The 27,804-nt window shown below is 37.0% G+C and overlaps 1 protein-coding gene across 1 annotated transcript in view; it reads left to right on the top strand.

Moving 5' to 3' along the window:
* The window catches only part of LOC112589500 (uncharacterized), a gene marked incomplete at its 3' end in the record, with an annotated part of 95,224 nt that overhangs the window by 22,987 nt on the left and 44,433 nt on the right, over window positions 1-27,804 (top strand). The window contains exon 3 of the mRNA XM_025303023.1: window positions 17,486-17,729. Coding sequence (XP_025158808.1) covers window positions 17,511-17,729 — 219 coding nt within the window. The remainder of the gene's footprint in view (window positions 1-17,485; window positions 17,730-27,804) is intronic.

Raw genomic sequence — 27,804 nt, 5'->3', positions numbered from 1 at the left:
TAGTAATTACGATTTTTGTAAAATGGTACATGACTTTTCTTTTTGGTTTGAATTGATTAATCTTTACAATTTTTCGTTTCCAAAAGATCCCGGATACCCTGTATTGTTGCCAAAATATTGTATACAATCGTTACGAGAAGGAACTATTATATTATCCCGAAAGTACGTACATTTATATTAATATCTATTTGAGTACGTTCTTGCTACACTCAAATGAGTAGATACTGAAGCATCCTGTTGTACAATGAGATAGTTTTATTATTTCGGTAAAATTCGTTATCTGAACTTCAATATCATGACCTGTTATAAAATTGTCCTATTTTTTAATTTCGACACGTTTTGTTCGAGGCGATGAATGCATTTACCTTTTTTTGGAGTCGTTTTGGTATTTTCGCACGTCTCATACTTCATCTATCGCCACTGCCATAGAGCATTTCCGTCATTGCGATTTATATAGGGTGTATAAAAAGTACCGGGATGACGAAATATCTCGAAAACTAAGCATTTTAGAAAAAATGTTTCAGACAAAAGTTATTAAAATTAATTGGTAGAAAAAGATAATATAATAAAAGATTGGAATTTCCATTTAAGAAAGATAATGATCAGTGAATATTTTAAAAGTGGCGTATTCTGTAATCAAAATTATATAGTTTTGTTTTATTAAGTGTACAAATGAATAATCCAAATTATTTTAAGCAGTTATGAAATCAATTTTAAATTGAATAGATTTTCCCGCTCTTTTGTGATTATGCAATGTTGACATATAACTATTAAAAAGGAACATATAGTTTGGCGGAAGGCCCAACATAACCTTTAAAAGTATTCAGTTCAATACAGTCGAAAATGGCAACAGATAAAGTACATATCTGACACTGCATTCTTTACGAATTCCAACAAGGAAAAAATGTTACAAGAGTGTGCGAATCGATTTGTTCCTTTCTCAGCGAAGGTGTTGTATCGTACGATGTGTGCGCATTTTGGTTTAAGCGGTTTAAAAGCGGTAATTTCAGTCGACAACCGACAATCGACAAACAATGCCCTGGAGGCCCTCGGAAGTGCGATAATGATGATTTGGAACAACTGCTCGCTGAGAATTTGGCACCAACACAAAAAGAGCTTGCAGAACAGTTGGGAGTAACGATTTCCAAACGACTTCCAAACGATTTCCAAACGCCAACATGAGATGGGAAAGATCCAGAAAGAAGGAAAATGGGTTCCGCATGAACGCACTGAAACCAACAAAAATCAACGAGTGGCAGCGTGTCTTTCTCTTTTCAATAAGCAGCGTCGAAAGTCTTTCTTGTGAAAAATCGTTACGGGCGATGAGAAATGGATACTCTATGACAACCCGAAATGCAGAAAGTCATGGGTAAATTCCGGCGAATCATCAAAATCGGTCGCAAAACCTAATCGCTTCGGAAAGAAGGTTCTTCTCTGCATTTGGTGGGATATCAAGGGCGTGCTTTATTATGAGTTGTTGGAACCGGATGAAACAGTTACTGCGAACTGCTACCAACGTCAATTAATCTGCTTGAGTTAAGAATTGGAACGAAAACGCCCGTATACTGGCAAAGGAGAACGTCCAGTGAAATTGTTGCATGGCACAACGCCAGGCCACACATTGATTCCAATACAAAAGACATCATAATGAGTCTTGGCTGGGACGTCTTGCAGCACTTGCGGCGTATTCACCAGACATTGCTCCATCCGATTATCACTTGTTCCGGTCGATGCAACATGCCTTGTCCGATATGCACTTCCAATCAGTGGATGAGATCCGAAAATGGCTTGACGACTTTATCGTATCCAAAGAACATTTTTCCGAGATGGAATTCATCAGCTGCCTGAAAGATGGCTTAAAGTTATAGAAAGCAACGGCGAATACTTTGATTGAACAATTTAATTTACTTTCTTTTAAAATAAACCTTGAATGTAGCTGAAAAAATTGGATTATTCATTTGTACACTTAATATATCCCCTTTGAAATCATATAACTTTTGTTTGAAACATTTTTTTCTAAAATGCTTAGTTTTTAAGACATTTCGCCGTCCCGGTACTTTTTATATATCCTATATACAGGATATTTCAGACAACTATTCTTTTTATTTTGAAACAAGGTGGTATTAGAAAATTGGGAAAACATATTTACCACGAAAGCCTATCTGAAATTTTTGATGGTGGTACTTTCATTTTCGGAAAACTCCAAGAAATATTGAAAATCAAAGGCAACTTAAAAATTTTAAATAGCCACATGGGGGTATTATTGGATAGAAAAGTTAAAAAGAAACAACCTGTGCTAAAAAAAATTAATATCACTCGGAGATGAAAAGATAATTATACATGTTCAAAATGCCTGCCACCTTGACGAAGACATTTTCCCATCCTTTCTCACACTGTCGACGACTCTGAGGACTTCTGCAGAGTTTAGAGAGTGACAAGCTTCCTGAATTCGCCGTTTCATATTGTCGTTTGGGGCAAACGACTAATATAAACACACAACATAATAAGTCAGACTCGTGATACGGATCACAAGCTAAATATAGCATCTGTTCCTTTTAGCTGCGCTGCTGAATTGCTGCAATGAGTTAGAGTAAGAAAAAATATAATTGTCTCAGTCTAACTTACTGCACCAGTTCAGCAGTGCGACTAAAAAGAACAAACCAATAAACACGGACGACTAGTCTCGACGCGCTTGTCCTTTATGACGCACGTGTCCGTCGCGTAGTGACTGATGGACAAGGATGTAAAGATATCTTCGTCAAGATATGAAGTCGTCAGACGCTTTGAACATCTGTAACTACCTGCATTTCCGATGATGTTAAATTTTTTTTCCAAACAAGAGTTCTTTTTAAAAGCTCTATTTAACACGATATCCCCATATTGTCCCCATGTTGCTATTTAAAATTAAGTTGTTTTCGGTTTCCGGTAAGTTTCCCAGAAGTAAAAGTATCACCGTCAGAAACTTCAAATAGGCTTTTAGTGGTAAACATGTTTTCGTAACTTCCTAATTTATATAATCACTCCTTCTCGGAATGAAACGGATGGTCTAAAACACCTCGTATTTAGATCTATTGTAATAAGCCTCTTATTGAAAACTTTTCTTGCTGGCTTTTATAAAGCTTATGACCCGCTTTGGGTTTTCGAGCCACCCTCTGAAGCGGTGTTAAAGCCCAGATACGCCTGTTTGCGGCGACAAGTAATACGTTTCTCCTATTTACTCCGTAAACGAATCACTACGTTCCTCGAGCCGAGGAAGGACGCGCATACCGCAGCCCGAAGTATGTGTATCTCAGCAAGTTCCTTATGCAAGTTACTGCATTTCCGTTCGCTCTTAACGTACTTAACGGGCTTCTCATCGGCATCATTAATTAACACGTATATCTCGATCGAGTCGTTTCTGCGCAACTGCGTCAGTGACGCGAGTGAGTGAGTGTATTTTGGGCGCCATGGTGAGGCAGTTGGGAGCAGGGGGCTGGGTCGAGCAGGCAGGACGAAGGACGTACAGGACACTGAAATGAGTTTTATTATATATTTTCAAACTCATCTCATCATATTCGGAATTAATATACAGAATATATTCCGTGAAGGCCCATCTACAATGGCTGCAAGAATAAGGTTCTAAGTGTAAGCAGTAAGAAATGGACCAACCACAGTCGATTATTATAAGAATAATCGATTTTGGTTGGTCCATTTCTTACTGCTTACGCTTACAACTTTGTGAGTCAGTAAATACGTTTTTGACCGAATCACTAAAGGGAATATTCCATCGATGAATTTTCACCAATTTTGAATGAAACCTCCAATTTACCGTTCCATCTCACGTTTCGTAGAATTCCGCTCGTGGGGCGCAGTTTTCGCTGCAAAATGTGTGATACGCAAATTCATTTTGCACCATATAAAGTGCAATTTTCCGCGACGGTGGAATTGACGGCTTCTGTGATGCGCCTTGCGCATGATGTCAACGTCTGTATTTGTATACTGCACCAATAATGGAATCAGTCGGCACTGTTAACTGATCCTTTCAGCGGGATCTCGTTTATTGCACGTGGGTTGCTGCAAAAGTTTCGGAAATGTGAAACTTCTAGTGTTGCCAGCTTACCGGCAACATTATTTTCATGAAATTTGACAATTTTAATGCTGGAGGGCGTTGACTGAACAAAAAAATGTCAATTGGTTTCGTTTTTATAGCGTGTCAAAGTTGATAAAAGATGAAAAAAATGGATTTAAATTGAGAACATCTTCACGCGATAATTTTTTACGATATTCGGAGTAATTTAACTCAACAACAGCGCATGGAACGGTTTGTTGCGGCTTTTGCTGATGATTGCACCGTCAAAAACAACAATTTATTGCTGGTTTCAAGAATTCAAAAATGGACGTAACAGTCTTAGTGATGATTTTCGTGAAAGTCGTTTGCCAACTGCTATTGTTCCAGAAAACATCGATGCTGTTCGCAAGATGATAGAGATGGATCGAAATGTAACATACTGTGAGATTGAGTCATCTTTAAACATCGACATGAAGCAAATACATACGATATTGCATAAACATTTGAATGTAAAGAAGCTTTATGCTCGTTGGATTTTCCTCACAATTTCACCGATGTTCAAAAACAAAATCATGTAAAGTGGTGCAAGGAGATGTTAAAAAATTCAATAAAGGATCGTCAAATCTGGTGTACAACATCGTCACAGGTGACGAAACTTGGATTTATTCGTATCAGCCTGAAACTAAGCGCCAATCGACTATTTGGGTCTTTTAAAGTGAACTGAAAGCAACCAAAGTTGTTCGTTCAAAAGTGTTTCGAAAAAAATGATCGCTTCATTCTTCGGTTTTACTGGACATGTTGCTACTGTGGCTTTAGAAGATCGAAGAACAGTTAATGCTGTTTGGTACACGACAGTTTGCTCGCCAGAAGTCATCGGTGAAATTAGAGAAAACAACACAAGAAGACGAATCATCATGACAATGCAAGCTCTCACACAGCAACTGAAACGGTCGATTATTTCAAGCGCCAAAATATCGAATTAATGTCTCATTGTCCTTATTTATTACTTTTACTATTTATTATTACTTTTTACTACTATTTACTATTTACTGTTTATTACTATTACTATTTATTACTAAGTCCTGATTTATTACTTAATGACTACTTCCTGTTCTCTATGGTGAAGAATAAAATGCGTGGTCAGCGTTTTACAATGCCCGAAGAGGCTGTCGAAGCATATAAATTGCATGTTTTAGCTGTACCTCGTTTTGAACGGAAAAAATGTTTCAAAAACTGGTTTGAGCGTATACAAAACTGCATAAATGCATAAAGAGGAATATTTTGAAAAACAATAAACCCGTTTGTTCAAATTTCTCTCTGTATTTTTTCCCATACTATTCCGAAACTTTTGCAGCAACCTATGTATTTTATAAAGCATAGTATGGAATATGTTTTGGAAAGGAGGAGGGTCCCTAAGGCCTGTTTTCGGCATCCTTCAAAATTGGGCCAAAATGGCTGGAATCACTTCCTTATACCCTTGGAAGTAATATTTAGTCAATTCCAGCCTAAACGGAAGTATTTAGAGTGTATACTTCAAGTATACATGGTGCATCAGCGCGCCCGTATCAAGCATTTCTTTGGAAAACTAAGCGTTTCTGAGAAAAATGTTTCAGATAAAAGTTGTATGGTTTCAAGGGGGACATAAGATGGTGTCATTGGTTTGACCTTGGATAGTTATTTGAAGGTCACGTGAATGTCGATTTCAATATTTTATATAGAATCCCCTATTTTTACATATCTTGTAGCTTATCTCGAGAGCTTTCCAAAACACTATCGTCACGTAGAAATCACGTAGAAACACTTATTAGAAATATTTTTGAAAGAAATGACTGATGTATTTTCTGCCGCAAGGCTAAATACGAAGTTTTGAAAAGAACTGTTTTAAGAACTGTATGCACCTTCTTGAGCAACTACGATCTCTTAAGCTTTTAATTCAGATCAAGTTCTGCTTATGTCCATGGCCTTATATCGGACCCGATCTCACATCTCAATGTCAGAGATACACAAAATGAGTACCCAGGGACCTGGTTACGATAAAAATAAAACTAATTCTTGTCAGAGCTACTTCTCGAGATTTTCTTATTACGCAAAAAGATATCTTGTTATTTTTGAGTTTTTCTTCTTTATTTTTTCTCCTTCTTTAGTTTTTAACCTTGCATAATTATTCAGATTTGTTCTACAGTGAATTGCAATTTATAATTATAATTAGTTTCCAATATGGCAGAAAATATGTTCCTGCAAACGAAACAATAACTATTCCTTTTAGTAGATCATCTATGACACATAAATGCATTATCTGCAAAGCTAAGTTGTTGTACCGCTTGTTGTTGTACCTTCCCTGGCTAAACTTCGGGTTTCTCTTAAGCGTGGATTGATAATTGATAAAAAGTGACAGGACTCATGTAAATCCAACACCCTACTCTACGTGGCTTCTTAAAGGAAGACTACGTTTACGATTTTACTGTTCACGTGTGGAGAATCAACAAGAATAAATAATATGATTTCAATCTCGGATCTCCTTAAGTAACGTTTCTACAAATCTTTCTGTAAGAAGCCTCATAACTCGCAAAGTACTTAATGAAAAATGACTTAGTTATAAGTGTTTTGGAAAGCTCTCGAGATAAGCTACAAGATATGTAAAAATAGGGGATTCTATATAAAATATTGAAAACGACATTCACGTGACCTTCAAATGACTATCCAAGGTCAAACCAATGACACCATCTTATGTCCCCCTTGAAACCATACAACTTTTATCTGAAACATTTTTCTCAGAAACGCTTAGTTTTCCAAAGAAATGCTTGATACGGGCGCGCTGATGCACCATGTATACTTGAAGTATACACTCTAAATACTTCCGTTTAGGCTGGAATTGACTAAATATTACTTCCAAGGGTATAAGAAAGTGATTCCAGCCATTTTGGCCCAATTTTGAAGGGTGCCGAAAACAGGCCTTAGGGACCCTCCTCCTTTGATGAAATTATTGGAAATAAGCTGCTACTTTAGTTGTGAATTAAGGGAACATATACACCTAGGAGCCCGAAATAAAGGTAAATTTCGGGAATTTTTTTTTGGAAAATCATTGAAGTTATAGGGCCGGGGTTTTTTTATTTGAAAATATACATTTTCAAGAATATTCATGATTTTTTCTGGTCAGTAGTTATAAAAATAGTAGAGATACTAGTAAACGAAGAAGTAGTGTTCGAAAAATCCGTATATTCCAGTACCAGATGTAGCTCTTTTAAGACTAAACTGAAACAAAAAAAGAAAAATGGAATATTAAAATAGATAGTATAATTTTCCGCGTATCATAGCCAATTTTGAAAATATCGATTTTTGATGAAACGGCGGACGCTAGAATTTGACATGGCGATTTTCAAGGAAAAATTCATTTGTTTCGTTGTAGTAAGAAAAAAAACGAAATATCGTAAAAAAAAATCCTATGATACGCGATGAAGAATTATGTATAGAATAAGCAAAAAAGGTCGTAGGTAAATCGGCTCAGTAGTTTTCGAGTAATTTTTGGTACTAATTTGACAAAAATTGTTTCGAGAAAAACGCGTTTGAATGTTTAGTCGTAGATAAAACATGAAATTTGTTAAACACATTGAATCATCGATACCAGGACCGTAATGCAGATCTTCCGCGACGGATGATATACAGCTAGATCTTCTACATTTTGCTGGCGACGACGTGTTCTCGCTTTCTTAGTAGTTTCAAATGCGCGCGCTTCTGCTTGCGCGATGCGATGGCCGTCTTCCTGTGCAGCATATTGATGTGCATTCGGCCCGACAGATACATCCATTGCATACATTATTTATAATAATGAAGCTGCACTATTATTAAACATGCACACGGTTGCCACTTCTACGCCAGGCTTTGCCCGGAGGTCTAAAAAAAGCGGGGAGGCAGGAACAAATAAAAATACATATCAAATATTAAATTTTCGACATTAACATACATTAACATATTAAGTTCAAATTAAACATCGTGCGATACTAATAATCATTATAAAATTAAACATTATTTATATTATATTATATTATATTATATCTTTACGAAGATACGCATATTGCACTAATATTACATCGTTATAAAAATATGTTATGAAAAAATATGCACCACCCAATATTTTAATATATTAACATAATATTATGTTTAAATTAAACATATAATTTTATATGTTAATAAAATAAATACAAATAAATACAAATAAAAATAAATACATAACTATTATTTAATTAAAATTTGATAAAAATTTATAAAAATTCTTAAAGTGTGTCAAGACTTAAAGCTATTACTTTTCTCTCTCTTTTTCTCTCTCTCTCTCTCTCTCTTTCTTTCTCTCTGCCCGATTATAAAAAATAGGGAAAATATAATTTTTTTCTTCTCATATCATATGACCCGGAGATTTTTTCTTCTGAGCCGGAGAGCCGGAGATTTTGTGTGTTGTGTTGTGTATTGTGTATTGTGTTTTCAAGGCTACTTTCCAAATTAGATTATTCAAAGCTTAAACTCTCGTCACTATTTTGCGTATAGTCACCAACGCAGCGCTCCAATAACGTATCACATTCCGATCCACGGAAAACATTTAAAAGTTCAAAATTTGATATCCCGTACAAGGTATTTCCGGAACTGGAATGTCGTCCGCACTTTTTAATTTTTTCGTATTGACATTAGTACTTGCTTTGTTTCTTTCGGCTTCATACCGATTTTTAGGTGGCTTTTTCGTTTTACATCTTTCCTGAATCTTCGAGAAATATGATTTTGTCTCGATCCTTTTCTTTCCTTCATTTTCACTTAGAATACTGTGAAATGAAGGCTTCGACCTCGGCTCCAACTGCCAGCTGTACGGACGGCAAGCTTCTGATGAATTAAACTATATTTATGTCTGGATAGCTGTTACGTACAAAATATGTGGCTAAAACAAGCTCTGTACAGATATACAACAGCGAGAAGCACAAGAAATTCGGGAAGGATAATACAGAGGGCGAGCAATTATGCCACGTTGCCTGGATGGCGCCCGCCTGTGCAAGTTTCCAACTCTCAGGCCTATAACTTTGTCATTTGTTGCATATCGACTTAAAACTTAAGGAAAATATTCTTTATGAAGCTTTAAGAAAGTGTAAGAAACGAAAAATCGATTTTTTGAACTCTGTCAGGTGTATATGACCCTTATATACAGGGTGGCCCACATAACTCTTAACAGCTGAATATTTCGGAAACTATTTGTCAAATCAAAAAGTTGTTCATGAGAAAGTTTTATGTATTCGGGGGGCCTTTCTAACTACATAAATATTAAGTTACTCCCTACCCCCTTAAAGGGCGGCAGAGGGTAACTTCGTAATTTCAAACGGGACCCCCTATAAAATGTTAGATGGTTAGGTTCTGCGGTAAAAATCGAGTAAATTTTGTTCAAAACATTTTTTGTCAGATGTTTCTGTTAAAAGATATGACGGTGTAAAGTCTCGAAGCTATATGAAATCAAAATCACAACACACTGTTTGTTTATTTATTCAATTTATTAAATGTTCAAAATGTCCGCCATGGACTTGTAAACATGTATTTATTCGAAGCAACAAATTACTCCTAACATTTTTTAACATTTCGAAAGTCACTGAAGTATAAGCGTCGCGTATCCTTTGCTTCATATTCTCTTTCGTCGTTGGCGGTTCAAACATAACTTTTTCCTTCACATATTCCAAAAAAAAAAATCTAATGGTGTAAGATCGGGAGATCGAGGAGGCCATTGAACAGGTCCACCATGACCTACCCATTTGTCTCCAAATTTTTCATATAACAACTGTTTGGTGATGTTTGCAAAATATGGCGGAGCGCCGTCTTGCTGAAACCACATTTCCCTTCTGACGTGTAGTGGCACATTTTCTAAAAGCGCAGGTAAATGGTTTTGTAATAAGTTACAATAAATTTTACTCGTTACAGTTTCTTCAAAAAAATAGGATCCAATCGCAAGGTCTCCTATTATTCCGCAACAGTTAAAGACCACCGATGTTGGAATGGAATTGATCGCATCCGATGAGGATTTTCAACGGCCCAATAATGCATATTATGTCTATTCACATGCCCTGAATTCATAAAAATAGCCTCGTCGGAAAAAAAGTATTTTGTACAGAAAGTCATTATTTTCCATAGCATCATGTATCCATTTACAAAATGTTATGCGGCGTTCATAGTCTGTCACAAAAAGTTCTTGTGATTGAATTAAGTGATATGGATGATATCTATTCTCTTTCAAAATTCGTTGAATTGAAGAACGACTGATACCCGATGCTCTGGCAAGTTCACGTTGACTAACATGAGGATTTAATGTAATTGCACCAAGAATATCAGCACTGTTTTTCTCATTAGTAATACTTTTACGTTTATTGTGAGTTGTTGTACGCGATTTACCATGTTCACGAAGCCGCTTTTTTACATTAAAAAATGACACGTGCGATTTTTTAATTTCATAATGTTCAAAAAACATTATTGCTGCACGCCGATAATTCTTTTGGCATTCACCTAATACTAATAACATATTCACTTCTGTATCAAATATAGTGATACCTATGATTTTCAAGGTACTAACTTTTTGAATAGTAATGTACAACTGACAAGATTTTCATGAATAGTTAAATTGACCTCAATGAATGTATGAATGTTTGTTTACGTTTGAATCGACGAAAGACAAGGATACGCGACGCTTTTACGTTTCCTATAGCTTCGAAACTTTACACCGTCATATCTTTTAACCGAAACATATGACAAAAAATGTTTTGAACAAAATTTACTCGATTTTTACCGCAGAACCCAACCATCTAACATTTTATAGGGGGTTCCGTTTGAAATTGCCAAGTTACCCCCTGCCCCCCTTTAAAAGGGGCAGGAAGTAACTTAATATTTATATAGTTAAAAAGGCTTTTTGATTTGACAAATAGGTTCCGAAATATTCAGCTGTTAAGAGTTATGTGGGCCATTCTGTATAGGATCCACGCAAAGTGTTACAAGTCTATAACTTTAAAAATATTTATCAAATCAAAAAATTGTTCATAATGAAGTTTCATGTATTCGAAAGACTTCTCTAACTACTTAAACGTAAAGTCGTCCCCGCTTCCCCTTTAGGGAGGACGGGGATAACTTCATAATTTTAAAAGGAACCCCCTATAAAAAGTTGCATATTTGGATTCTACAGGAAAAAACAAGTAAATTTTATCTGAAACATTTGTTTGAAAAATGCTTCTATCAAAAGTTATAAGCATTTAAACCTTTAGCGATTTCATTTTGATAGAAGCATTTTTCAAACAAATGTTTCAGATAAAATTTACTTGTTTTTTCCTGTAGAATCCAAATATGCAACTTTTCATAGGGAGTTCCTTTTAAAATTATGAAGTTATCCCCGTCCTCCCTAAAGGGGAAGCGGAGACGACTTTACGTTTAAGTAGTTAGAGAAGTCTTTCGAATACATGAAACTTCATTATGAACAATTTTTTGATTTGATAAATATTTTTAAAGTTATAGACTTGTAACACTTTACGTGGGCCACCCTGTATATATATTTATATATATACGAGGGTGGTCCGATAAGTACTTAGCCTACAAAAGAAAAACGAAAATTTTGGAAAAGTGGCGATTTATTTCTCAACATAGTCTCCTTTTAGCTCGATACATTTGACCCAGCGATGCTCCAACTTCTTTAACCCGTCTGAAAAATACGTTTTCTCGAGGTCTGCAAAGTAGGCCTCCGTGGCGGCGATGACCTCCTCATTCGACTCAAATTTCTGCCCGGCGAGTGACTTTTTCAAGTTTGGAAACAAAAAGATGTCGCACGGGGCCAAATCTGGAGAATACGGTGGACGGGGCAGCAGTTCGTAGCCCAATTCGACCAATTTGACCGTGGCGAGGGCGGAGGTGTGAGCCGGTGCGTTGTCATGGTGGAAGAGCACTTTTTTCTTCGCCAAATGGGGCCGTTTTTTCTGCAATTCGGCGTCGAATCGGCCCAATAATTCGGCATAGTACAGCCCTGTGACCGTTTTGCCCTTCTCCAGGTAGTCGATGTAGATCACACCTTGTGAATCCCAGAAAACGGTGGCCATCACCTTTCCGGCCGATAGGACAGTCTTCGCCTTCTTCGGAGCACGTTCGCCGGGTGAAGTCCACTGTTTCGACTGTTCCTTGGTCTCTGGTGTGTACCAGTGGATCCATGTTTCGTCGACGGTCACGAAACGACGCAGAAACTCCTTCGGATTGCGCTTGAACAGCGTCAAACACTGCTCTGAAGTGGTCTCACGGTTGCGCTTGTTGTCCGGAGTGAGCAAACGCGGCACCCATCGCGCCGACAGCTTTCTCACGCCCAAAATTTCATGCAGGATATGACCTACGCGGTCTTTTGAGATGCCTACTGTCTCAGCTATCTCGAGTACCTTCAATCGGCGGTCTGCCAATACGAGATCGTGGATTTTTGTCATGTTATCCTCCGTGGTAGCCGTTTTCGGGGCACCTGGGCGTGGCTCATCAAAAACCGACGTGCGACCACGTTGAAACTCGTTAAACCAATTTTTGACGGTCGCCATCGAAGGAGAAGAGTCACCGTATACAGCATCCAAGCGCTCTTTGATTTCGCTGCGCGATTTCCCTTCCAAAAACAAGAATCGAATCACCGACCGATATTGCTCTTTTTCCATTTTTCTAAAATCCGCGGACACGCCCGCTTCCACACGCGGTCAAAACAAAACGAGTCCGATTCGGCTGAAATTTCGACAGTAGCCGTCTACGAGAATGTATTACACGATAGTAAATTTCTCTTGCGATAGTGGCGCCATCGGGCGGTGAGGCTAAGTACTTATCGGACAGCCCTCGTATATGTACAGGGTGGCCCACGTATATATATATATATATATATACGTATATACTATATATATATATATATATATATACAGGTTGTCCCATTTTAAAGGACCCACTCAAATATCTCAGAAACACTGCGTTAAATCGAAAAATGCTTAAGACAAAAGTTGTTTAGCTTGAAGGAGGATATAGGACAGCGATAGCATTTTGTCTATAAATGGTACCGCTTTCAAGATATTCACTGATTATCAATTTTCTTAAGTGGAAATCTCAGTTTTTTATTATATCATCTTTTTCTACCAATTAATTTAAACAACCTTTGTCTGAAACATTTTTTTATTTGCTTAATATATTTTGTGATATTTAAGGAAAACTTAGTAACTTTTCCAACATTTATCTTACGATATCTCATTAATTATTCGTCGAAAGAAAGAATAGTATTAAACTTTTTCACTTTATTTACTATCAAGAATATATTACTATAATAGTGCCCGAACTTTTATTAACTTATCGACCTTTGGAAATTTCAAAATTATTAACTTAATAAAAGTTAGGGCACTATTATAGTAGTATATTCTTGATAGTAAATAAAGTAAAAAACTCTAATACTATTTTTTCTTTCGACGAATAGTTAGCTTGATATCGTAAGATAAATGTTGGAAATGTTACCAAGTTTTCCTTAAATATCTCAAAATATATTAAGCAAATAAAAAAATGTTTCAGACAAAGGTTGTTTAAATTAATTGGTAGAAAAAGATGATATAATAAAAAACTGAGATTTCCACTTAAGAAAATTGATAATCAGTGAATATCTTGAAAGCGGTACCATTTATAGACAAAATGCTATCGCTGTCCTATATCCTCCTTCAAGCTAAACAACTTTTGTCTTAAGCATTTTTCGATTTAACGCAGTGTTTCTGAGATATTTGAGTGGGTCCTTTAAAATGGGACACCCTATATATTAAATATAAATATTTAGCCACCATGTTGTGTCCAGTTATATTTGAAAAAATGTAATAATTAATTTGTAACCACTGACCAAAAGGTTGTAGGAACATGAAATTTTTTAATGAAAATTTAACAAAGTTTGTGAGTTTCATTTTACAAGATAATCATTTTTCAGCATTTTACTTATAAACTGGCCGCTATATTGGCTTCGACATATTGAAATTAAACATTCATATTAATGAGCAACAACTGAAAAAAATCGTAACGGTCAAATTAATAATAATTAGAACGAGTGTGTATGATTTGAATATCAACTTCATTATTTTTTAGCACTTTTTTCGAATATATAGCTGCCATATTAGGTTTCGTTATATTTAAATATACGACATCCCAATTGTTAATCTATAATCAACATCTGAAAATGTATCATGATATAAATTTCCACGGAAACTGAACGCAGTTTGTAATTTTTAATTACAATATTTAAAGTATGAAATAGTAATTTTTTAGCATTTCACGGAAAATTTAGCCGCCATATTGGTTTTGGACAAACTAAAAATTCATTTTTTTTCATGGATTCAATGCTAGCTACTAAATAAACCCATTAGCACATATTTCTGTGAAAATCGAAACTGTTTTATAACTTCTAAGTAACGATTTCATCTGTCGTATCTCGTTATTTGCAGACTTCGGCCACCATATTGGGGTCCGCCATGTTGATTTTTCGAAAGGTCACAGTTAAAATAAAACTACATATGTATAGCTATAAGATGAGCCTCGAAGGAATTTTCCAGTTGACCCCCGATTTTTGGACAGGAGAGGTGTCTTATTTGACAGAGACTGCCTTATATACCATATACCATATACCATATGGTACATATATGATATATAAGACCGGTATCCATAATTTTTCTAAAACAGCCATACACATTCATAACTTTCTCGAAATTATGTCGCTCTGCGGAACATTGTGCGAGATGCTTTACGTTCATGCACGTGCATGCTCGTCAAGATTCCCGTCACTCGGGCAAAAGTTACGTGCGCGTTGAAATGAATCCGATGGAATAACAGCGACACGAGATACAGCGGAGGTCTGCGAACGCGGAACGACGAATTTGACGAGTTTCTCGTAGTTCTATCGAGAGTAGGCACCGATATATTTCGAAGCGCGCGTTTCAATTACTAATGCCGACATCGCGTGTCACGCTCATTTTCGGCAAAAAGAAGAGAGACATTTTGCAACGGGCGCGTCGGGCCAGGATATAATGGAAATGTAGAACGAGGGCAAGAGAAGAAAGAAAAAGAAAGAATGAAAGCGCAAAAAAGAGAGTGAGAGGGGCGGGGGAGAGGGTGAGAGGCGACACGGTGCGACAGATCTACACATATCGTAAGCACACACACATACACGTACGTTTGTGTGGATTTATATAACCATTCACGAGAGGACGAGTGGAGGAAGAAAATCATCCGCACGCGCGAATCGGTAATCGATTGCGCGCTGGCCGGTTAATAAATTAAGGCAGCCGCGGATATATCCGAGAGAGCGAAAGAGAAAATGGGTTAATGAGACATGTGACGGAGGGGACGGGTCCGCGGGGAACGGGTGGGAAATGAGGGATCGGGACACGTGGAGATTACCGGGCATCTCTTAACAAGTTTATGATCCGACCGCGCATAAAATGTGCGGACGTGCCCGCCACGATATTAAACGTGCGTTAACGTCGCCGTAATTTAATTCTCTGTGTAAGAATACGACATCTATTCAATGCGCGCGCACGCCACAATGGGTCGTCCATATCGCATTACACTATTCAGATTTAGGAGCATCCCGAGCAAAACATTGATAGGGACATGCTCATGAAGTATATAAGGCCCTGATAAGATTGAAAGTAGGATGCCCTAAAAAGGTATTCTTCATTATTATCACATCCGGTCCCGAGATGGATGTTTTAGGGATGCCTTAGATTTTATGAAATAAGGCTTTGATAGGAAAAGCTGAGAAGGGCCTTAGAAGGATTTATTAGGAATGCCTTAAATCTAATAAATAAGGTTTTGATGGGGAAAGTTGAGAAGGGCTTTAGAAAGATTTTTAGAGATGCCTTTAGATTTAATAAATTATAGGCTTTGATAGAGAAAGCTGAGAAGGGCCTTAGGATTTCTTAGGAATGCCTTAGATCTAATAGATAAGGTTTTGATAAGGAAAGCTGAGAAGAACCTTAGAAGGATGCTTAGAGGGATGCTTTAGATTTAATCAATTATAGGCTTTGACAGAGAAAGCTGAGAAGGGTCTTAGAAGGATTTTTTAGGGATTCCTTAGATTTAATAAATTAGGCTTTGATTGAGAACACTGAAATGGGCCTTAGAAGGATCTTTTAAGGATACCTGAAATATACAAAATCAAGTTTTGTTATAGAAAATTAATAAGATCTGAAGCGTGTAATAAAACTATCATAGTTTAGTATTGTTTTAGTAGGTACGCTCTATCTGATTTTTCTAAAGACTTTTTAATTATACTGCAATTATAAACAAATTTTATTAGTTTTATTAGTTGCCATATTCATTAATCTCTTCCCAGGATTTTTCTAATATTGCCTTCGTTTTGAAATACAGCAAACTTTAATAAAAACAGTAGCAATATTTTTATGTACAAAGAATGCTATATTTTATTGTAAAATATGCTATATTTTTAAAATAAAGAATTCTTGTTGTATACTAACAAGGTTATAAAGAAATAAAGGAATTACAGTCTAAATTTCTTGAAATAAAAGGAATGAATATTTTTACTCAAGCGATAATAAAAATATTTTCTTATAAGACTTTCATAATATTCCCTTATAAGGACCTGTCATCATTCAAAATCATTTGTTACACATCTTGCAGGACCTTTGTCTTTCTATACCTACTGGGGCCCGATTAATGCTAGAGAAAAATAATCGGACCCTTACCAGAATCCTATTAATTTTTCTACTCGGGATCGCACTCGAGATGCACTTCCCAAAGCTGCAAACGCTAAATGCAATAATTTATGCGTCAGCTATCGATGAAAAAGAAGGCATTGCGTCGAAATTTTCAAATAACTTTATACTTTCTCGAGTGATCGGTGTCCCTATGCCGTTACAATCAAGGTGCAAATTTCTCAAATCTGCAAGTGTTTGTTGTGTAATTTACGTGCCAATTCTGCCGGCAGTGAAAGGAAGAGGGTTACGTTGAAATTTTCAGATAACTCTGTACTGATATTGATATTTTTATCTCATTACGCGCCCGAGGTGTATTTTCCAAACTTCCAGCCAGCAGCCGCTGCATAATTCATGTACTAGCTTTCGGTGGAATGAAAAAAGCATTACGTGGGCATTTTCAAATAACCGTGCGCTCTCTGATATGAATATTTTTATGTCATTACACCTCAGGCGCCTCAGGCGTATTTTCCAACCCAGCAAGCATAATTTGCTGCATAATTCATACGCTAGCTATCAATGAAAAAGAAGCGTTGCGTAACATTTTTTAAATTATTGCACACTCTCCCTCTGATACTGTTGTATTCACGAACGTACAATTACGCGTATTTGGCCCACGACTATCGCGTATCGCGCGCACTTTTGGACGAATGCGTGGGTACTTTGACCGGGTGTCCTGCCGTGATTCCAGGAAGAGGGCATGACGCACCGAACTCATGCAGTGGCGAAAACACGTGCGCATCAAGTACGGTGGTCGAGTCGGTGTCGGTCAAGGACAGCGGGAGCGGGAGCAGGTGCAGCTGCAGGTGCGCGTGGTGCAGCTGCAGCGGGAAGGGGGCGCACGACTCAGCTACGTCTGTCATCAGCCTCAACTCTCGTCGACGGCTCGCCGCAGCTGCAGCGCAGCAGCCATGCTCTGCTGCGGCCGCAGAAAGGTAAGTGCGAGACGTAGAGGAACGCACAGATTGATACGTCATATGACGGATCGCTCGCATTCGTCACGGTGGAGAAGCCGTGGTAGCCCCTGGGAGACATACGGGTGCTGAGGGTGCACGAATCTGACCAGGAACAGAGATTTCCTCGAATCTCACCGTGAAGAACTCACCACGAGTCTGAGGGTGTTTGCTTGATCGATTAATCTGTCCGCTACAAGTGTCGCTTATACTGATCTCTCATGAGAGACTAACGCCACGTATTTGTGACAGCGGTAGTTTTTCACTCAATGTCCACTTAGTTGCGTAACAGTGCAGACGCCATGAAATAAGGTACTCGTCAAATTATTACGATTACGAGAAGCTAAAGCAAATGTCTCAATTAGTCTTGATTTGTGATTTGTGAACAATATCTGTTTTATTCGACAAATCAACCAATACGTGGGTCCATATTAATCTAAATATGTGTTTTTTAAATTTTGTGCATTGTCGGTTATATATAAGTTTCGAGCAAAATTGAAAGTCAGTAAATGTGCTGCAACATCATTATTATATAAGCGCATTGGTAACGGCGACAGTTCGAACAGTTATTCGCGGATATTTTAGAAGTTTATAGTTAGTATCAGATCTTTGTTTGTCAGATTTATGCAGTTGTTTCTTTAATTTTCCGAAAGTAAATTGTTAATGAAAAACAAAACTAACATATCGTGTCTAAATGCTACTTTCGATTATGATTTCTAAGCAAATATTATAAATAAGTGAAAATTTTTCTATAAATTAAAAAAATTAACACAAAACCCCAAATATTCCAAAAAAATCAACTTTGTGTACTTAGTTTATCATGTATATCATTAAATTATTTACTTATTTCCACTATGAAATTACCTGGTTACTAATTGACACGTTTGCCTTACTACTGACGACTTTGTGTAGTTATGATAACGAAATGACAATATTTGAAACATCCGACTCACATTGCAAAGAAGAATTTAGCAAAAACGTAAGTATATTCTTATTATATTCTTGTCTGTCAGACAAGAATATACAGGGTGTCAGGGACTTTTTGGAAACGATAAATTGTGATGATTAATCAGATCAAACTGAGAAGAAAGATCAAGTACCATTTTGCAAAAATCGCGATAGTTATTAAGTTATTAATGATTGGAAATGGCCACATCTAGAAGTTTTTTTTAATTGATAACTTGAAAATTCGCGTACTCATTTGCAAAATGGTAAAGGATTTTTTTGTTCAGAATGATCTAATCTACAATTATATATATAACGACTATTATGTCTAACAATAGATATTGAGATAAGAGTATATTGAACTTTGAACTATGAATCTTGAACCTGTCGCTGGGTACAATAGCCGTCATATAATTGTAAATTACGTCATTCTGAACAAAAAAGTTCTTTACCATTTTGTAAATAAATACGTAAATTTAATAGCAAATTTTCAAGTTATCAATTAAAAGAGTTTCTAGATGTGGTCATTTTCAAATAATTCAATTATTATTGCGATTTTTGCAAAATGGTACTTGACTTTTCTTCTCAGTTTGATCGGATTAATTTTAACAATTTTTCATTTTCAAAAGATCCCGAACATGCTATATATAACATAGAGCCAATATTTACATTATATACATACATTATATATATGTCTTACCTCATCTCTTATAATCGATTCATATGTACAGGGTGTTAAATTTCAAATATAACAGTTTAAATATTTCGAAAACTATGTGATACCGAGGTCCGTTTTTTAAATGTATTTTTTCAAAGGGGACGCGTTTTAAAATAAGTAATAAAAAAGTTGATTTTGAGTGAAGGTGTCAAATAAAGGTCAAATAATTTTTTTAAATGAGACTCTAATTTTTTGGACACCTACATTTATAGCCCTTGTCACGATGAATTTAATGATCATATACCCAGGATACCAGAGGATGATTAGAGATTAAGGGGGAACCTGGTTTAGGAAGCTAAAAAAAGGAGATTTTTATGAATTTTTTTATCGACAATAATGCAGTTGAGGTTTCTGAAACTTTTACAATATTTAACTGCTTATTTGAAGATGTAAACAAAATTTTTATATTGTAAAATAATCGCAAAATGGAGCCGTGGTGTATCTCTAATCAAAGCGCCTCGCCAATTAAGTTACCAATCTGCGGGAAAAATATAGCTCGCGATTTTGATCTGAAACAATAAAACCAAAAGGATTATTAATTTTCATATATTTTTATTCTATGTGAACCAGGAACATGGTTAAAAACCCGTAAAATACACAATTTTTTAGCACTTGAACAAAAAAATGACATTTTTGAGAAAAATGTCTTCCGTTTTTATGCAATAACAACTATTTAAATTAATGTTTTTACCAATGCTTGAGGTTCACATCAAGTCGATTGATCAATTAGTTTATTCTCTATCTTTCCTGCAGATTTTAAGAAAGTACGAAAATGATATTTCGAGAAAAACGCGTTTAAAGTTTGCGGTACAAAAAAATATCATTTATTGGTGACTTACCGCAATCTTATGCTGATCAGCTATACCAGGGTCATGCTGCAAGCCTTCAGCTTCTTCATAAAACTCGTTTCGCTGCATTTGCTTCAGTCTACGAGCTGTGCGAGTCTTCTTGGTCGTGCTGCTTCGGCGCCGCTGCGCATCGTATTTATCAACAAACATTTTGCACTGCTGGCCGATATTTATTTCTAATAATTGCATTGTTAATAAAATGGCAGTATAGCTTTCATTAAAAATGCCAGTAGCCAAATATGCAGCGATTTGAACAATTTTAAAACCCGAATTGAGGTGTTTGGGAGCGATATACCACACAGTCGAATTGAAGGATTCGTTGGAATTTTATGTATGCCCACCTAAACACCTAGTCAAAAGATCTTCATTGGAAAGATCTTCATAGATCGAAGTAAGATGTTCCTCAATATCAGGCTTTAATGCTACGCACTGATGCTCTTGTCTAAATTATCACTTTCATTCTTGGAATGTTGGTTGCCATGAAATCTTCTTTTCGGCGGTTTTGAAACGCGCTGCGAAGAACCTCTTGAGCTTTTTGGATACATATTTAAAAGTGTCAAACGATCTTTGCTAAATAGAAGCTCTTTACTCGTCGAGAATCGGAGCAAGACTGACCGTTGAAACTATAAACGCATCAAAACCAAACATATACACTTATTGTTCCTACGTCTGTAAGTAAACCCACACATCTTTATATTACGTGTTGGGACACGAAATTACAATAATATAAGTCGTGCGTTACTCAGATAAACATTTGCCGAGTATTAAATCCGGACAAAAGGACCGAGGAACAAAGCGCGCGGCCCGCTCCGGCCGAGCGCTCATATACTTGCGCGACGCTGACTCACCATATATTCTATAACTTTTAAAATACTTCGAATTGGACTCTGAAACTTTGGGAATATATTCTTGAATAATTTAACTATCGATTAAGAAAAAAAAATTCGAAAATCTTGACCCTATAAACCAGGTTCCCCCCTTAAATAATGAAAAAACAAAACTCAGCAAATTTTATTCGTACATCTTAGTAAAATCAACTTTTATCTTGTTCGTACCGAGATCTATCATAATTTTCCTGCGTTAAAGTTTATAGTTTTTTGGTATAATGTAAGTGGATATGGAATGGGTGTTGGACAATGCAAAAACTATATACACTCTTCAGGAAATAAACATGCAGCACCAGGTCAGAGATATATGAGAAGATATAGGAATGTGTAGTATTTAAACCAAGTCAGTTATTGAAATTAAATATGAGTGTGACCAGCATAATCATTAGGATAAGTTGCGTTTCTATTTTCTTTTCTTTTGCGTTATGGTATACTAGTGAGGAATATCGTGACATGTTTTTAATTTATGGTAAATATCGATAAAATGCTAGAGAAATTGCTAGAATTTTTTTGTCATTTGATCTCTAATCATTTTGGACATGTGGCCATTGAATTCGTCGTGACGAGAGCAACAAACGTAGGTGTTCAAAGAAATTAGAGTTCCATTTGAAAAAACAAGTTAACCTCTATTTTACCTTGACGCCTGCACCGAAATAAAATTTTTTTTATTAAAATGTGTCTCTTTTAAAGCAATACCTAAAAATAACCTCAAAAAAACGAACTTTGATATTATTTTGTTTTCGAGATATTTGACATGTTACATTTGAAATTGAGCATTCTGTATATACGGTAGTCAGTCTGTTAGTAGTGGACTCTCAATCGTAATAATTTGGTACACCACTAATTCCGTTTTGTCTAAACTGTTTTGCAACGTACCAATGCAACCAAATTAAGTTTCGCATATAACACACTATTACGTAATTTACATATTGGGTTGACAAATAAGTTCGTTCGGTTTTTTAGAGTAGAATAAAACGCAATTTTTTGATACACAAGATCAATTATATATTGGCCATCTTTATCGATGACCTCTAGCCATCTTTCCACCAACTTCATTATGCTGCGTTCGTAAAACGTCTGGGGCTTATCGGCGAAAAACCAATCCATGTGGTTTTTAACGGCCTCTTCATACTTGAAAGTTTTCCCGTTCATAGAGTTCTGTAGCGACCGGAATAAATGATAATCGGAAGAGGCAAGATCCGGTGAATACGGAGGATGAGGCAAAACATCTTAGCCAAGCTGAAGCAATTTGTTCCGAGTGGTCAATGACGTATGAGGTTTGGCGTTGTCGTGGTGGAAGACGACACCCTTGCGATTTGCCAATTCTGGACGTTTTGTGCGGATTGCTTGGTTCAATTTCGTCAATTGCGAACAGTATACAGTTGAATCAATCGTTCTGCCTGACGGTAACAGTTCGTAATAGATGACACCCTTGAAATCCCACCATACGGAGAGCATTATTTTCTTCGGATGCAATCCCGCCTTCGAGGTTGTTTGCGGTGGCTCGCTGCTGTGCCCCCATGATCTTTTACGCGTTATATTATCATAGACGACCCATTTTTCGTCATCCGTCACCATTCGTTTAAAAAATGGGTCGTTTTCTTGGCGTTTCCGTAGCGAATCGCAGATGGATATGCGTGTGGTCAAGTTAGCCTCGGTTAATTGATGCGGCAAACATTAAACCGAAAAACCCAGCTGACACAAATGCTTTTCTATGCTTGTGTGGGATATATTCAATGTCGTAGCAATCTCTCGTACCGATTGGAATGGATTTACTTCGATTATAGCCTTAATGTCACTTGAATTAATCTCAGTCGGGCGATCGGAGCGGGGCGCATCATTGACGTCGAAATCTCCAGAACGGAAATTAGCATACACTTTTGGCATACGCGTCCTGTTAAGGCATCATCTCCATACACACATGGCATATCTTTTTATGAGCATCCGCAGCTCGTTTGCCTTTTTTAAAATAATAGAGCAAATTGTGACGATAATGCAGTAATAGAGCAAAATGTGACGATAATGCACGTTATTTATTTCCATGTTCACAGCTACGTAGCACACATAATACTGATGTTAGCCAAACTAAACACAGCATAACATAAACAGTGAAACATAACCTTTCAAATATGTATTCGATATGCACGATAGCGCTGAGAAAAGAAAAGCGAATCCGCATGAAACTTACGCTGAAACAAAAACCGCCAACTCAATATTTTACATACTATTATATAAAAAAATACACGATGATCTGTTGGGATCACGGTTTCTCTAGTGATAGCAAACGTTCTACACATACACAGTGTCTCGAATATATCGAGCTTCTCGTTGGCGAATTTTGGAATGAAATGTGAGTCGATATCTGCTTAGTGAAAACGTTTGGTGAAATCATCGTTAAATCCACCAAATCTGAGACGTCGCAAATTAAATCGACATTTCTCGATAAACAATTAACTCGAATCGAATCGAAATTAAGGGTTGTCGTTTTAAAACTTCAGCCGGGTTTAGCTCCACACATGACCGTGCTCGAAGCGTGCAATTTTTTCACGGTTTCGTGGAAGGTCTCACCGGGAATGCGTAGTTTGGGTTACCCTTGGTTGTTGCATAGGAACTCCAGCATTCGTATCGCACAATGTGTGTCCTACATTAACGGACAGGCACGAAAAAAATGCAGCTTGTCTATCACGCGTTCATTCATATCGCAACTTTTGTCCGATATAATATTGCGCGTGACCAACGCGTGGCGCAAAAGTTATTTTTTATTCGTGTACGAGCGTATTTAATTTACATTCTGCGCAGGATGTTCACGGCTATCGTCCTTGTTTGCGTTTCCACTTTTTTCGAGATAATTTTTAATACACACCGATCTCTCCCCTCCCCTGCGATAGTTTACGTTCATTCATCTGTGCTGGACGCCACTACGTGCTCGAGAGAGAGAGAAAGAGAGAGAGAGAGAGAGAGAGAGAGAGAGAGAGAGAGAGAGAGAGAGAGAGAGAGAGAGAGAGAGAGAGAAGAGAAAAAGAAGGGAGATTACATTTTCTCCTTTCTCTCGAATTGAATTCACAACTCCTTTTCCGTGGTTCTTGAGCGCGAGGAGTAAGATATTTTGATTTATGATATTACAAATGAAGAAAGATCGCGGTCATGATGTAGCTGCGGGTGTGAAGGGGTTAACGGAAGTCGCGTTCACCCTCCGTCAGGACACTCACCCTACATCGCGAGCTGAGAAACGACGGCGCCGGAAGCGGCGCTCGAAGCCGTTCGAGCACACACCGCTCTCTTTTTCTCTTTCTCCTGACTCGCTCCCGGATTGCCGTCCGTTCAATTTGTCTCAATAAATCGTCTGGCGGGCTTCCATCGCGTCAGGCTGACCGAGCGGCTCAGACGGACGCGGTTTTCCCTTTCGCAGGACGTGTCCCTTATCTTGGAGTATGGGTCTTAGGCAAAATGTCGTCCCTGATTCAGACGTGCTTTATTTTAACAAAAGGTTTCACATCGCGACTTGACAGAAAATAAACGCTCCTCTCGCTCGCGCTCGGTCTGAAACTGTTATCGAGAAGCGCTGGGATTTTCAAGCGCAAGATGTCGTGATATAAAATATGAAGAGGACACTCGAGAACACATGCCCGATCGTTCTCTTCACAATCTTTGATCTTTCGCGTATGCGTGTTCGTATCATTGACGTGGATTGTGAATCCAGATTTGCACGTACGCTTCCAAGGAATTACCTCGGCTTATGCGTAAGCACTGGTAACTGTTACGATGGGCGCTCATATTTGCAAGGACATATCTTGAATATCATGCAGAACAAGATATTTCAAGTATTTATATCAATACTTTAACGACGAAAATAAAAGATAATACTTCGTTTATCTCGGTCTGTGGCTTTCGATTTTTCAAGAAGCTATTTCGTTCACGATTGACTCACGACGGCTCAAAGTATTTCGTTTTGAACGATTGCTTAGTTCTGAAGTACTCTGCACTCGAAGAATTAACGTGTGAACTTTCGTAGTGGTCATCAGTGAACAGCGCTAAAATATTGTAAAAATTGAAGATTCAATTTTTCGCGAAAAATCTTTTTTATTTTTCAACGTATAAATCTTTTTTATTTCTCAACATATAAAAATATTTTTTATTTTTCCCTCTGAGCCTATACACTCAGTTCAACAATGCTCAAATTTCTTGATCTCATTTTTTATGTTAAGTGATAATAGTTCGAGGATACCAAATTTGGTGAGTAGAAGGATGCGGAAGGATTTCGTAGTGTAATGCAAATGCGGTTTTGCTGCCACAGTTGCGGAATGAGTTGGTGCATTGTTTTGGTGAAACAGAATCTTTTTCGCTAAATGCGGTTGTTTTTCTTTATTTTCTCAAACAATAATAGTAAAGATGCGTAATATTTGCCAGTTATCGATTTACCTTTCTCTAGAAAATCAACGAAGATTATGAAATCAACGAGCATCCTATAAAACAGTGACCATCATCTTTCCGACTGCAAATTATTGTTTTGACTATTTCTCGATCTTAGACTGATGGTGATGAATCCGACTGTGCTCATCAACTGTTATGAAACGGCGCAAAAATTCTTTCGGATTACGTCGAAACAGCTTCAAACTTCGTTTACAAATATTCACACGCTCACGCTTTTGATCGAGTGTGAGCAAACGCGGCACTCATCTTGCAGGTCATTTTCTCATATGTGAATGTTCTTTCAAAAAATCATACATCCGGTCATTTGAAATGCCTAAGATCTGAATAATCTCACGTACCTTCAATTTTATATCCTTCATCACCACGGACTTTTTGAATAGTTTCTGCAGTTGTGACCTCGACAGACCATCCAGAACGTTTGGCATTGTTAAATATAATATGTATTGACAATGATATGCCCGGACTAACAGAGGCTAATGAAATCCACATGCCTCCATGATGTGAATCTTCTCGTCAAGTTGAGCTGCAACATAATACTGACTTCTTTTTTAATTCACAGGGTGTCCTTTATTGCATAAACTACGGAAATTAAAAAAAATCATTATTAACAAAATAGCGTCATGTAGAAGGAATGAAATCATTTTTTCACGAAGTTTTACAGTGTTTTTATAGTAAAAAAATAGAAATAACAAAAATACATACACCATAGTAGTTCATGCAGTAGGGACAATAAATTGAAAGGTGTATGGCAATTTCAAGTCAATCGGATAAGTAGTTTTAGAATTATCCACACCATAGTGTTGAAAAACAGCATTTCGAGAAAAACGCATTTAAAGTTTGATGACAAGTTCTTCATTAATTCAATATTTACCTTCAATTAGCGATCTCTAGGGCTATATAAACATGTTTCCTCTTCTTTTTGATGCTCTATTAATTCATTTTTTTCGTATTCTTTGAGTGATTTTCGCTTTTTTAGAGGCAAAAGTCGCTTCGCGCGCCGCTGTTTTCAAGCGCGCATCTTTCTTTTCAATATAGTTTTCGGCTACATGTCCTACTTTTATTCCCATTAAGTGGAGCATATGTAAAATTGTTGTATTATCCTGATTGAAAAAACCAGCTGCCAAATACGCTGCAATATTTACAATTTTCTCTCCAGTATTTAAATATATGTTTTGGGACCATTTGCCATATAACAGCATTATAACTTTCATTATTATTTTGAGCATGACCCCCAACATATCTTTTTAATAAGTCTGGACTACTTAAATCTTCATAGATTAATTTTATGGCCGATTGAACATCTGGATGTAGTGGTAGTTTATGGGTGAAACCATCGAGATCGTTGTTACCTTTAACGCGTTGCCAATCACCCCAACTACCTGAACTTTCTGTATAAAATATATATTTATTACCATGAATCTTTCGTTTTCGCGTACGTGACGGACGTTGCTAGTCGTTGGAGCCATGTTTTCAATCCATGTTTTCGAAACGAACCGCTTTATTGAGAATATATGTCTCCGTAACGATGCTCAGAAATAAACTGACCCTACTAATATACAGGGTGTCCCATTTAATCTGACAAATCGTAATATCTGGAAAACTATAATACATGTCGGATCAAAAAAAGTGGGTAATGAAATTTGTTTGTCTCGAAGGGGGACATCCAATGATATCAAACTCGATCTCCCACCCCACTCCCGGGGGGTGGGGGTGGGGGACAACTTTGAAATCTTAAATGGGAACCCCCATCTTTTATTACAGATTCGGATTCTACGCCACAAAATACGTAAGTTTCGTCCGAAACTTTTTTTTTTATTCGTGATAGATGGCGCTGTAATCGCAAAAAATTAGATTTTCTGCAATTCTCCAGAAATGATCATTGGATTGAAAAATAAAAAAAATACCTGTTCAATATTTTTAAAAATATTTTTAAAAAACATAATAACAGTTATTCCCCCCATCCCCTCGGGGTAGGGTGGGTAGTAACGTTCAAATCTCAAATGAGAACCCACACTTTTCATTGCAGAATTAGATTTTACGTGAAGCTTTTATGGAAACAATTTTTTTCATTCGTGATAGATAGCGTTGAATTTTTCCGAGAAACTACTTTTAGCGTTACCCAGGAACAACGACGAGGACGTAGTAGCTTTCTGTTCCCTTCGGGGTGCTTGTTTTAGGTGAGTCCTCTCGCCTCTCACTATCACGGGGTGATTTTGCATAATTAATTT

The sequence above is a fragment of the Harpegnathos saltator genome, unplaced genomic scaffold, assembly GCF_003227715.2.
Source record: "Harpegnathos saltator strain DR-91 unplaced genomic scaffold, Hsal_v8.6 scaffold528, whole genome shotgun sequence".
Lineage (NCBI taxonomy): Eukaryota > Metazoa > Arthropoda > Insecta > Hymenoptera > Formicidae > Harpegnathos > Harpegnathos saltator.
Note: the sequence above shows the minus strand (reverse complement) of the source record. Positions and strands in the feature narration are given on the sequence as shown.